Source organism: Daktulosphaira vitifoliae, unplaced genomic scaffold (genome assembly GCF_025091365.1).
Source record: "Daktulosphaira vitifoliae isolate Bord-2020 unplaced genomic scaffold, ASM2509136v1 Scaffold_4, whole genome shotgun sequence".
Taxonomy (NCBI): Eukaryota; Metazoa; Arthropoda; class Insecta; order Hemiptera; family Phylloxeridae; genus Daktulosphaira; species Daktulosphaira vitifoliae.
In genome coordinates, this window is record NW_026099575.1 from 25160830 (window position 1) to 25173607 (window position 12778).

At 26.1% G+C, this 12778-nt stretch overlaps 1 protein-coding gene across 10 annotated transcripts; it reads left to right on the top strand.

Annotated features, from left to right (window-relative positions):
* Positions 1–2079: 2079 nt before the first annotated feature.
* LOC126905086 (uncharacterized) lies at positions 2080–6950 on the top strand. Of its 10 annotated transcripts, none has more exons than XR_007703861.1 (5): positions 2080–2094; positions 2613–2672; positions 4333–4622; positions 4697–4787; positions 6610–6946. XR_007703861.1 is itself a non-coding variant. In XM_050684492.1 (5 exons), exons 1-5 carry the CDS (start codon positions 2302–2304, stop codon positions 6816–6818), a joined length of 696 nt encoding a protein of 231 aa, XP_050540449.1. In that variant the 5' UTR covers positions 2138–2301; the 3' UTR covers positions 6819–6947. The 10 variants fall into 10 exon arrangements, 3 of the variants coding, with proteins under 3 accessions (XP_050540449.1, XP_050540448.1, XP_050540450.1); XR_007703862.1 differs by having other exon boundaries at positions 4351–4622; XR_007703857.1 differs by lacking the exon at positions 2080–2094 and adding an exon at positions 2133–2480 and having other exon boundaries at positions 2613–2790; positions 4323–4622; positions 6610–6950.
* The last annotated feature ends 5828 nt before the right edge of the window (positions 6951–12778 follow it).

Consider the following 12778-nt stretch of genomic DNA (forward strand, 5'->3'; position numbering starts at 1 on the left):
TTTAAAGAAAAATATTCTAAGTCCAAATTAATTAAAAAAATGACTAAGTCACGGAGAGTGAAATCTTGAGTAGAGTGTCGTAGATTTTGTGTATTTTAAAATCGCCGAAGGACTGGTTTAGACGAGGGGGGTGGCTTTTTGTAGTCTTAAGGGGTAGCTCAGCGATCCCTACCGTGATGCTGAAAGCTGTGGCTTTCTATTCTATTTTGTTAATTATAATGGTGGCCCAGCGTGAAGGGATTACTTAAAAATATCTACAATAAGTAGATTTTATCCTATAATTAGCTGGTTATTTTGTATTTTAAATAAGGGAACCCTGTTTTGGTGAATCTTTTATATTCACAATATGTAGTATACATGTACAAACAGTAACATCATAATATATGTTAATATTATAAGTTATAATATAATATTACATAGATAAGTTTTAAAGAAAAATGTTTTCTTTAAAAATGCTTATTTTAATTCAGTAGTCATGTTTTTATAGCATTTAGAAGTATATTAAGTTTTAATTTTTTTTAAGATTTTCCTATGGTATCAAATGTTAGTGTTAATATTATATAATGGACAAAATTAAACATCAGTTTACGTTATTACTGGTAACAGTATGCGATTTCTTTTCCTTGAAAATTAGTAACACTTAAGTAAGCATCTGTAATTGACATGAATAAACAAGTGGTAATAAAATTAAGTTTATTAAAAAAAATTATAAAAACGTTACCAAAAACATGTTATTATAAGTAATAGTGAGCATAATAGTTAAAAAGTGCATTTATTATCATATCTCCTAACAAGGAATATCCTAAATAATATGATATTAATGATAGAATCACGCATATTTATAATTGTTATTACTTTTAATTTCGCTAACCATCGAACATTTGTAGTCAACATTCGATTATATTCCTATTAGAAACATAATATATACAAAATGTTAGAAACTTTCTTGAATTTTGTAATAAATATTAGAGATAATCATTGCTCTAAAAAGTTTTTAGATTTTTATATAATATCAAATGTTAGTCTATATTATGTAAAGAACGGAAGTAAACATTATCTTTTTACGTTACTTAATGTTTGAACGTGAAAAATGACAAAACATATTTTAAATACAGTCTTGTATATTATAAAAATAGATTTAAAAAAACCCAGCACAGGGGGGTCGCGGCACAGTGGTGACTTGGCATAGTTGGATCAAGTATAATGATATCTGACAGTGATTAAAATCACTATAAAAAAAAACGGTTCGATGCAAATCTTTAGATAGTGTTTAGTTTTAAAAAATTGGTGGATTATTCCAAAAGCTACAATATCTGCTATTCTCCTGAATGAAAAAGGAATTATTAAAAAATATTATTTCTCATAAAAAAATTGTGTTGATTCATACACTCTTCAATAAATTATAACATTATAAAGTAAAAAATGTAAAATATAAAATCGAGAATTTTCACACAAAAATAGCATTTGGTAGCCATTTTCACCACGAAGACAAGTCCAGAGGTCAAATTTTTTTTTCCATAATAAAGTACATTACATTACCTTTAATTTAAGATATATATATAAGTGTCAGACCTTCCGGAACATTTTCAAAAATTAAGTTGAAAAAGTTAATATTTTGTGAAAAAGTTATCATTTTAAATCCCCCCCTGTGGGCAGATAAAGGATCAGATTTATAAAAAAAATATACTAAATGATAAGTAAAGACATCAAGCATCTATTAAAAAAAAATTATATTGATATGTTCATTTTTGAAAAAGTACAGCAGTTTTTAGTAAAAAAAATTGAAAAAATTTCGAAAATTAGCGATTTTGAAATTTGTAATTTTTTTGTAGGTTTCCCCCATTTACGGAGAACGAGGGAAATTTTTTCAATTTTTGAGGGTAATGTCTTCGACTAGATACGATTTGTGATCTTTTGACGTACCATTGAAAGATATCCGTTTGGTGAGAGCTAAGAAAAAGTGATAACAGACACAAAAAAAAATAAAATAAAAAACCCATTATAGTAAAACCAATACCTTCTCAGCTTCGCATCGAAGATAAAAAAATATATAGTTTGTGTCAAACATATGTGATAATTTGTTTATTTAGTCAGGTCAGTTTATATCAGTTATTATAAAATCATATTATATCAGTTGTTGTTCAGTCACGCTCACTATGTGAGGTCATTGGACGGTGGTTTTGGTGTAAATATATGTATACTTTTTAATGAATTTCGGGCGTAATATTTGAGTTTAATTAATTGAAATCATCGACTACGAGTGGTGTTTAACAAATTTTATGTGGATCATAAGTTATTGAGATGTCAATTACATCTGTTCCACTCTGTATACAAAGTGTATTTATAATACTATAATTAAAAAAATTAAAATGTTAACAGGTTTTATTAAATAAATAATAACAATTGAATTATTCATTTCTATATTTGATTATTAATATTTAATATACACTTGTTTAAAACTATTTATAATGTAATATCCAGTAAGTATAATTACAAAAATCATTGACATGAAATTTTATCAATTATTATTCAAATATACGAATTAAATTTCAGCTTAGTTATTTTTTAAGATGAAAATAACAAAATATATTATCAATTTTCTCTTGTTACAGATCTTTTTATTGTTGGTAAAAGGTTTGAGAAATAACAAAAACATAAATATCATAAAGAAGGTAATCTAATTGTACGAAGAATATAACATCCATGAGATATTTTTATTAGAATATTAATGTGATAGGAAAATAACTCAATTAAGAAAATAACTGATAGTTTACAACTTTTATTTTAGAAGTAATTAACAATATAACATAATAGCTATGCATAAAATACGACTCTATATATTATAATACAATTATTGAGATATATTTAGTATAAGTTAAAAATACAGTATGTATTAATTTATACAAATTACAAGCATGAATTTATGTTTCTGTAATTTATATTTATTTTATAATTAATATAATATTTGGTCAATATTCTTCTAAAAGTACTAGTTTCAGTAACAAAATGTCTTGTTATAAATTTCAAGAGTTGTGTTTAAACTCCCAAATAAACACAACCCTGAATAAATGGTTTGTAAATTTCAAAAATTTTATTTTTACAACAATTACACTATTTATATAAAAATATTATAGTATTGTAAAATATAACCATTAATGAAAAAATATATAATAAGCTTAAGTATTTTTTCTTGAGAATTCAAAACTTTAAAAATTAGAAAGAAATTTTAAAAACATTTAGGTTCTCTAATCTCTTTTAACTCGTTTTACTCAATTTACCCGACTATTCTTAAATAAAAAATTAAGTGTCATAATGAAATTAAAAAAAAATTTGTTTAAAAAGTAACTCAAAGTATATTTGATTAATACTGATGCAATATATTTAATTTTTCTCAACAAAAATAGTTAAATATACACTGTATATTGAAATGTTATAGTTAAACGCAATATTTAAAAAAATAATACATTTAATATTATTATTATTATTTTTTAACACTAGCTACTCAATATCTCTTATATTAATGATTTTTTTTTTGAATAATTAACTACATTTGTTTGTTATAAAATCATTTTTATGTTCATTATTCGTGTATTATAGGGGTATTAACTTTGTATTTTTAAATGATAACGTACATAAGTAACTAGTTTAATTATTAAATAGTTAATTAATTCAAGTAATGACTGGTAGATTACAACCTTTTTGATCTGTATTTCAGAAGTTATTTACATTATGAAGTAACAAATGGAAGTGAGGAGTAGTTGTTTTCTCGGTCAGGTTGGGTTTCTCGGCCTCACTGCTCCTTTCGCCAAGGTATAACTATGTTGTTAAAAACTTTTGAAATGGACCAGTTATTTTTATTATTAGAGCATTATCTAATAATTAAACTAGTTAATAATGTGTGTTGCACTTTAAAATAATTAAGTTGACACTCCTATTAAACATAGGGGATGAATATAAAAAATATTTTAAAATAGATAAAAAAGATAAATATGTAATAACAAATAAATTTTAGTATTTGTATTATCACTGTTTTTCTACATAAAATAAGAATATAACAAAATTTTTACTATAAATTATAAACCCTATACTTGTTAATTGTTCTTGTAACATTCTGATAAAAATTTGTAAAAACTTTGACGTTATTTATCTTTAGTAAATTTTCACAATATTTTTATCAAAGTAAAGCTAATTTTTCCACTATATTTTAGTCATAGTTTGTGATTAGTAGTCAGTATTTACTGTTATACAATTACTATAATTGAATCGAGTTTTGTAATGAATAAATAACAATAAATTTATATTTTCTTTTTAAAATATTGAAGTTTTCAGTAGATTATCTATCCACATTAGATGGCGTATGGACTGGACATACAGAGGTTCTAGAAGCTAATCATCGCTTTAGACCATTAGGATTGTTATCACGAAACGATTTATGTATACAATTTAATTTTAAATTCAATAGCCCTATAACGTACATTGAAGCTGATAAAAGTCTGACTAAGCCAGATAAAGATAAACAAAAAATTTTATTTCCTGATGGAAATGAATTTTATAGAGCTGTATCTTTATTTCTTAGTGGAACAGAAAATAATCATGAATATCTAAGGGCAATAGTTTATGAGGTATAAAATCACAAGTTTTTATAGTATCCCTCAATAATTACATGAAAATAAAAATATATTTATTTATTTGTTAGGAAATACTTAATAATGTAGGTATTAGTACATTCATGGGAGGACAAAATAAATTACAAGAATACCTACAAAAAAATCCTGTTCAAAATAATGGTAAATATTATTCTTTTATTGAATTTATAAACTGTAACAAAAAAAAAAAGTCAATTTCATAACTAATTTTCAATTATTTATTGTATAAATTGATTTGTTTTTAAAAATTTACTAAAATTCTGTTTTAATTGAATTAATACAAACAATTAAACACAATTATTTTTAAATTTAATCTATAATTAAAGAAAATAATACAAAATGTGTTATATACATGTTTTTACAACAACTTGTCTGATATATAAAAAACATGGAATAATAAAATAAATAACAGTGTTATATGTACAACAAATTTAACTAAAATTAAAGTTGTGTGTTATTATTGCCAAGGCAACATTAATTATTCTCTCTTCTTGTTTACAAGTTATTGTTTATGAGACAACTATAGAAAAAAATTATAGTGCTATTTAAACAATTTATTGAGATTATTTTTTAGTTAAATTGAGATTTAAATTTTTTCTTTATATTGTTTACATTCATATTTGTATGTTATAATATACGTATAAAGAATCTATATTTTTTGAAATAATATTAAAATTAGATTTTATTTTTTATATTTTTTAGATCAATATACTTGATTTATAATTTCTTATATATTTTCATAGTCTTTCACTTATGCGTTATTATTATAACATATAAGTGAAAAACCCTGCTATAGTAGGGTCCAGAATTATACGCATTTCTAAATTTTGTTATTTTATTCCGAAGTCAGTAAACATTATTATTAATTGACTTAAAACTTAATAATGTGTTATTACTGAGTGTTTGGTAATGATTGGCACTACTGCTGAGTATTAAGTTTTTTCATATGAGTTAGTTACATTTTTTTCACATTTATGAATTAAAAAATATTTAAAGAAAATTTACTTTGAATATCATATTCAAACTAAATAAATTATTCCTTTTACATTTGTTTTTTTAATTGTAATTTAAAAACGTTCAAACTGTATGCATAGTATAGCGTTGTAGATTCATGTAGTAAGTTTTAGAAAAACTTTATATAGTAAATTTGTGTCAAACTTACACCGAGGTATTAGTTTTGGAATTGATTAAGGTAATTTAACCTCCATAAAAGAGAAAATATTTTTGCGCTACTAATAACCCTACAAAAATTTTACACAAACTTGGGACGCTTTAAAGTGGCTAAAATAAAAAGTGTGCCATGACTGGTCTCGACAGACAGAATGGTAATCAGTGGTGCCGTAACTGACGGGGAGTGGCAAGGGGGGAAGTTTACCTCTTGTCAAAATACAAGGGGAGCAAAAGTCCATAATGATACTTTTAACCCCAAATAAAATTAAACAATTCTTGTTTTGCTAACATTATTTTTTTTTAAATAATTGTTACCTTGTTAGACTACATTGAAAATATACTTTTTATTATATATCTGTAATAAAAACAAAAAAAAAATTTTTTTTTCAAAATTTCAAAATATTGAGTGGGTTTGTCTAGGTCATACTGGTGTACGTATAATCCGCCCGCTCACCACATCAAAATATTAGTAACTCAAAGTTTGAAAGAGACCTTACATGTAAATAATATTTTTGTAACTCTATTGTTAAATATATTTTACAAATGCATTTTTGTACTGAGCAATTATTAAATTGTAGATATATAAATCATTGTGAAATACAAGACATTCGCATCAAAGTGTTTTTTTTAAATAGTAATGTAAATTACTGTCAAATATCATCTATACTTGACCCAACTATACTGGTTCTTTTTATTATTTTCTGTAATTACACATTTTTTTCTTTAAATTATACATTTCTAAATAATATAATGAATTATGCTGATTTGATATATGTTGTTTATATTACTGTAGGTGTTCCTGTTACATATATGGAGGTGATGATTACAAGTTATCTCATGGACACAAGTATATATTTTTATAGAAATCAACTCCAAACATGGTTATTTATCCCCAAAAATTGGAACAACCCTTATATTGAAAATTTTGAAGAAAATTATTTTATGTACTTTTCAATACAAGGTCTTGATACTTTTTTAATCAACGATGTAATTGTAGTTTAAATTTTATTTATAAGACAAAAAAAATTAATTTACTCCTACCTTATGTAAATTATAAATAAGAAAAAATAAATTACTAGAATGTTTGAAAATATTTTGATTGGTTTATATTATGATAAAACTATGTTTCTATAAATAAACACAGAAAAATTAGCTATTTTTTCGATGAAAAATGTTTTCTCAATTTATTTATTATTATGCATATACTCGTTATAAAATGTAAAATTAAATTAAGAGTAAATTAAAAATAAGGACTGTGTAAAACTTGTGAAAATATTAGTAAATTTAGATATTTAATATTGTATATAAAGATTAGTATAAATTGAAATGAAAAATAGAAGGTAGTAATTGGTTAGCTATAATTAAAAAATAATTTTGCTAAAGAAATATTTTCTAAAAATTTTAATAGAAAATTTTCCTTTGTTCCATGTTATTCCATGTAATTCCAAAAATGACAAATTTAAAAATCACTTATTTTCGACATTTTTTCAATTATTTTACTTAAAACTGCCTTACTTTTTTAAAAATGATCAAATCAAAATAATTTTTTTTTATAGATAAATGATGTCTTTACCTATCATTTGATATATTTTTTTTATAAATCTGACTCTTTATCTACCTATTTTGTAAAATACCATACAAAGTTTTTTGAGCTAGAAAAAATGTTTAGCTCATTTAGATTAAATAACTTAAATGAATATCAAGGACTATCACTGTAGTCACCCCTCATTTTAAGAAATTTCTTACTCATATTAAAGTTTTTGTTACTATGTGATTATTTTTTATGGGTCTCATTCATAATCTCAGCTTTCACTGGACCAATATTTTTTAACGATACATCAAATGATCACAATTAATACACTCAATTGAGTAGATTTTTTAAACAACATTTTGATTGGTTTGTTTTTAGTTAAACTTAATTATTATTCTCTGTGGATAGGGGATAAGAATACTTCCACGGCCCCTCTGTCAGTCGTATGAGGCGACTAATGAGGTCGCGTCAGGTCGACAGCCGGAAATTTTTGTCAAATAGTATGAGGTGTCCTGAACAAAATTTAGACCAATTGTCCCATCTTGGATGTATGTGGGGACAACAGGTGAGAGGAAATATAGTAGTTAAAAACAGAGGCCTGAGGAATACAGTGTTTGATAACAGCTAGACAATTTGTGCGGTAGCTATTTTACCAGTCATTTGTGTAGGTCTATCCAACGCTTGTAGTGTCAACGGAATAGGATAATCAACACTTAACTCTAGGCTGGACTCATGTATAAGAGAGAAATATAAATACAAAATAAGAATAGATACGTGGAATGTTGGAACATTAGCTGGTAGAGAATTATTAGATGTATTATATGAGGAAAAAAGTTAACATTTGTCGTGTGCAGGAAACTAAGTAGAACGGAGAGAAATCAAAGGAAATAGGTGAGGGATATAAAATAATATACTCAAGTAAATCTAGTACAAAGAATTGTGTAGGGATAATAATAGATGAGGAGATGAAAAGTAAAATAGTGGAAGTAGCTAGGAAAAGTGATAGAATTATAGTGGTAAAATTGATATCCGAGGATAAAGTGCTGAATATAATAAGTGCCTATGCACCACAAGTTGGATGTGATGAAATAGACAAAGAAGTGTTTTGGAGAGAGATTGATGAAGTGATGCAAAGGATATTTGGCAATGAGGATGCGGTAATAGGTGGAGATATGAATGGACATGTAGGTAATGAGAGGAGAAGATATAAAAGAGTACGCGAAGAGTATGGTTTTAGTGGGAAGAATAAGACTAGAGAATCCTATATTTCGCAGTATTATATGATCTTACTGTAGTTAATACTTATTTTAGAAATACGGAAGAACATTATATAACTTATAAGAGTAGGAGGAATAGATTATAGATTGATTATTTTATGTGGAAGAGAGAGAGCGTAAACGAGTAAAGATTGTAAAGTTATACCAGGCGAGAGTGTAACTTCGTAACATAGACTGATGGTAATGAAGTTGTCGTGTAGTAGAAGAGAATATAAAAAAACAGAAAATACACAAGAAAAAAATCGAGTATACGGTTGGTAGACATTGAAAGGGGAAAAAAGTAATTTTTAAAGACGTTAAAAGAGAGAACGGTGTTAAATATTTAGGGAGACATAAATGACGTGTGAAAAAGATTTGTTAGTTATTTAAAAAAATACTCCAAAGAATATATTTGGTGAGAGTAAGAGTAGAATGCCAGAAAACAAGGAAACTTGATGGGGGGATGAGGACGTTCAAAAAATCATAGTAAGTAAAAAAATCTATTCAAAGTATGGCAGAAGAGCATTCGAAGAGAAATTTGGATGGAGTATAAACACATGTGCAAAAATGCCAAGTGTACAGTAAGTAAAGCAAAGTTTAAAAGATATGATAGGCTTGAAACAGAGGAAGGCGAGAAAAAAGTCTATAGACTTGCAAAAGTAAAAGAAAAAACTCTAAAGATTATCATAAAGTAAGGTGTAGAGCAGAGAATGAGTGTGCAGTGCACTGTGCACATTACAGAATGCGGAATTCCCAAAAGAGACATTATAGGATATCTCGTGGAATGAGGGACTAGTAGATTTAATTAGTGAGAGATAGGCTGTGGCATTAATGAAAATGAATAAAACAGTAAGACCAGATGAAGTGTCAGTAGAAGTATTGAAAATATTAGGCAGTGTTGACATAAAAAAGTTGAAGGATCTTTTTAATAAAATTTGATTAAATATTTAAAGGTAAAGGAGATATACAAGTGTGTGGAAATTAGATAAGAGAATAAGAAATGAGACATCGGTATCTAAAAACCAGTTTGGATTTATGCCTGGTAAGTCAACAATGAAGCTAGTATTTTGTGTGAGGCAACGGATAGAAAAAATTACGGAAAAGAAGAAAAAGCTGTGTATAGTATTTATAGATTTGGAAAAAGTGTATGACAGAGTACTGAGAGAGCTTTTAAAGTGGGCATTAATAAAAAAAGGAATCTCGAAAAGGTACATTATTAAAACAGAAGATATGTACGATGGAGTTGTACCAGAGTAAAAAGCGTAGGACGAGGATGTAAGAGACAGGATTAAGTGCGGGTGGTTGAAGTAGAGAAAAGCGTCCGGTGTCTTATGCGATAAAAGAATTCCAATGAGGCTGTAAGGTAAATTCTATAAGACTGTAATAAGGCCAGCTATGATGTATGGTTCAGAGTGTTTGGCAGTTGATAAGAAAGTAGAGCAGAGAATGAGTGTAGCAGAGATGAGAAGCTTAGCTGGATGAGTGAAGTGACTAGAGAAGATAGGATAAGGAACTAGAATATAAGAGGGAGTATAAGTGTAGCGTCAATCGTGGATGAGAGAAAATAGACTTGAATGGTTTGGTCATGTTATGAGAAGAGAAGAATCGGAAGCTGTAAGAACAGTTAATGAAATTATTGTTGATGGAAGAAGAGGTAGAGGAAGACCAAAAGGGTTGGAGGGATGCTATTTAATGTGATATGAGAACAGCTGATGTGACCGTAGATAATGTAGGAGATGGTGTCAAGTAGAATTTTAGTTTAAGGGCGGCCGATATTAAGTTGTTGAGATTAAGACGAGGAAGAAAAGATCAATTAAATTATGAACATTTCAATTTTAGAATCTTTTTAATTACTTAGTAATGATTAATATGATTTCTATATAAATGATCTATAACAATAAAAATACAAAAAAAATATTGAGCTCTTCTGATAAATTTACAGTAAATAGACAATTTTCTGACTCCATATCTTATTATATAATAGAACAAGGAATTATTCTTAAGAATACTATTTTTTTTTATTCTCATAAAATTTTCTATTTAATAATTTTAATTTCAAACTTTAAGTTAAAAGTTTTTGTAACAAATTCAACTTTTTTTTTGTTATAAACTTTCAAAAAATCAACTTTAAACGACCAAAAAAATAGGTTAAAAATGATATTTTACACTGATTATTTTTAACATATTAAGAATCAGAATCTGTAATAATGTAAAAACAATTTTTTTGTGTTTTTAATTATATTATTATCGTAATAAATCATTTCAAAAGATAATAATTTCTATGTAACTTTTGGTGTTTAAATAGATGATACAATTGAAATATTCAGAACTATTTTTTTATAGTAATATCCTATAGTTTGTAACTAATTAGTAATAATATCAAAAATGATTGGTGATAGAAAAAATATAATTGCTGATATGAAATTAGCACGAAAAATTTAATAATAAAAGTATATTTTTGACTCAGATGAAAATTTTTTTCGTCCTCACTGTGCTGGATATTTTATTTTTGTTTATTTTAAAATAACTCACAAGTGTTTGGCATAGTAATGAATTCATCTATTTTTTATAAATTTACATGAACCTAACCTATATTTAATATAAATTTAATCTTATTTTGCCTCCTCAAAGTTAATATAAGTTGCTTTGAATTTTTGAACTAGTTTAAATTGTCATTTAGCTACATATTCATATAATGCACAATAGCTACGTCGAATATAATATATTCGAATAATATAGTCTTACATGTTCCACCTGTCCAAATAACTTTTATGAATTTTTTTCTTAATTCTTAAGTATTTATCGCATCAAGTCCTTAAATTTTTATACACGTTTGATATAAAAGGACTACTTTATCATTTTTTCATAAAAATGACAGTATTAAATTAATAAATATCAATTTCATACTACTTTTAATTGCTGTAATAAATATTTATTCATATATAACACTGATAAATCATAAAACTTGTAATCAGGATATAAATAAGAAAATAAAAGTTCATTTTGCTTTTGGAATATACCAACAATTTCTTTAAAATTAAACACTATCTACGGATTTGCATCAAAGTGTTTTTTATGAAAGATATTTTAATCAATGTCAGATATGATCTATATTTGTGTCAATTATGGCACGACCCCACTGTGCTACAGTTTTTAGAAGTATTATGTATTGTAAAAGGCCCTTTACTTATAAACACTATTTGTTTCTCTTCTCTTTCTTCTCTCAACACAAACAAATATTCTATCCTATTACACAATACTTCTCACGACAAATACTATACACAATCAATATTTTCTGTTCTTAATCACATCCAACACATAGTTGACACAATTACGCCATAGTCATCCGCTCTTCTTTTTCACCGCACATGCACACCTTTCAAAAATCAAATGTTTCCATTTATTATTTTTAGTCAAAGAGCCCTTTTTCAATGTATATACAAAATCATGAAATTCCTAAAAAATGTGAAGTGAATGAAAGCCGAACGATGAATATGTGCGTCTCTGGAAGGGGTTATAAGAAGAACACCAGGTGAGACTTAGGGATGGACGCACTCGTCCTGTTTCGATCTTACCCAGTTACGAACACGTCGCTTTCATCGTCTGATTTTCGCGAGATAAATTAGTTTAACACCGCTGAATAATTATAAGTGTATTTATTAATATTTAAGGTTGTGTTAATTAATTAAGAATAATATCTCTCCATAAACTTCGCGTGATTATTACAATTGATTTATATAAATATATGTGAAGTTACATTAATTATATTATTTTTTCAACAACTGTTTGGCTTTGCGTTCTTTTTTTATCACTATTCTGCACGTCTGAAGGATAGTTAAAACTCAGGTAAGAACATTCAAACTCAGCTTGCAAATTAATGCTCACAAACATAGACCCTCGAACAACACAGCACGAGAAAAAGGATAATTCTTTATTTTCAATACCCCTTTCTCTTTACCTATTTTTGGTTTACGACATATGATACATTGAATTAAGTAATGCAATAATAATATAAATATAGACATTTAGATCAATACATATAATTCATCAAAAGTCATGGTTTAAAAATTTATTTTTCTTTATTACATCAAATATAAATATTTATAACTATACAGTATTTGATATTATCATAAATAAACATTAAAGACAATTTATAATAATAATTTATATTAAAC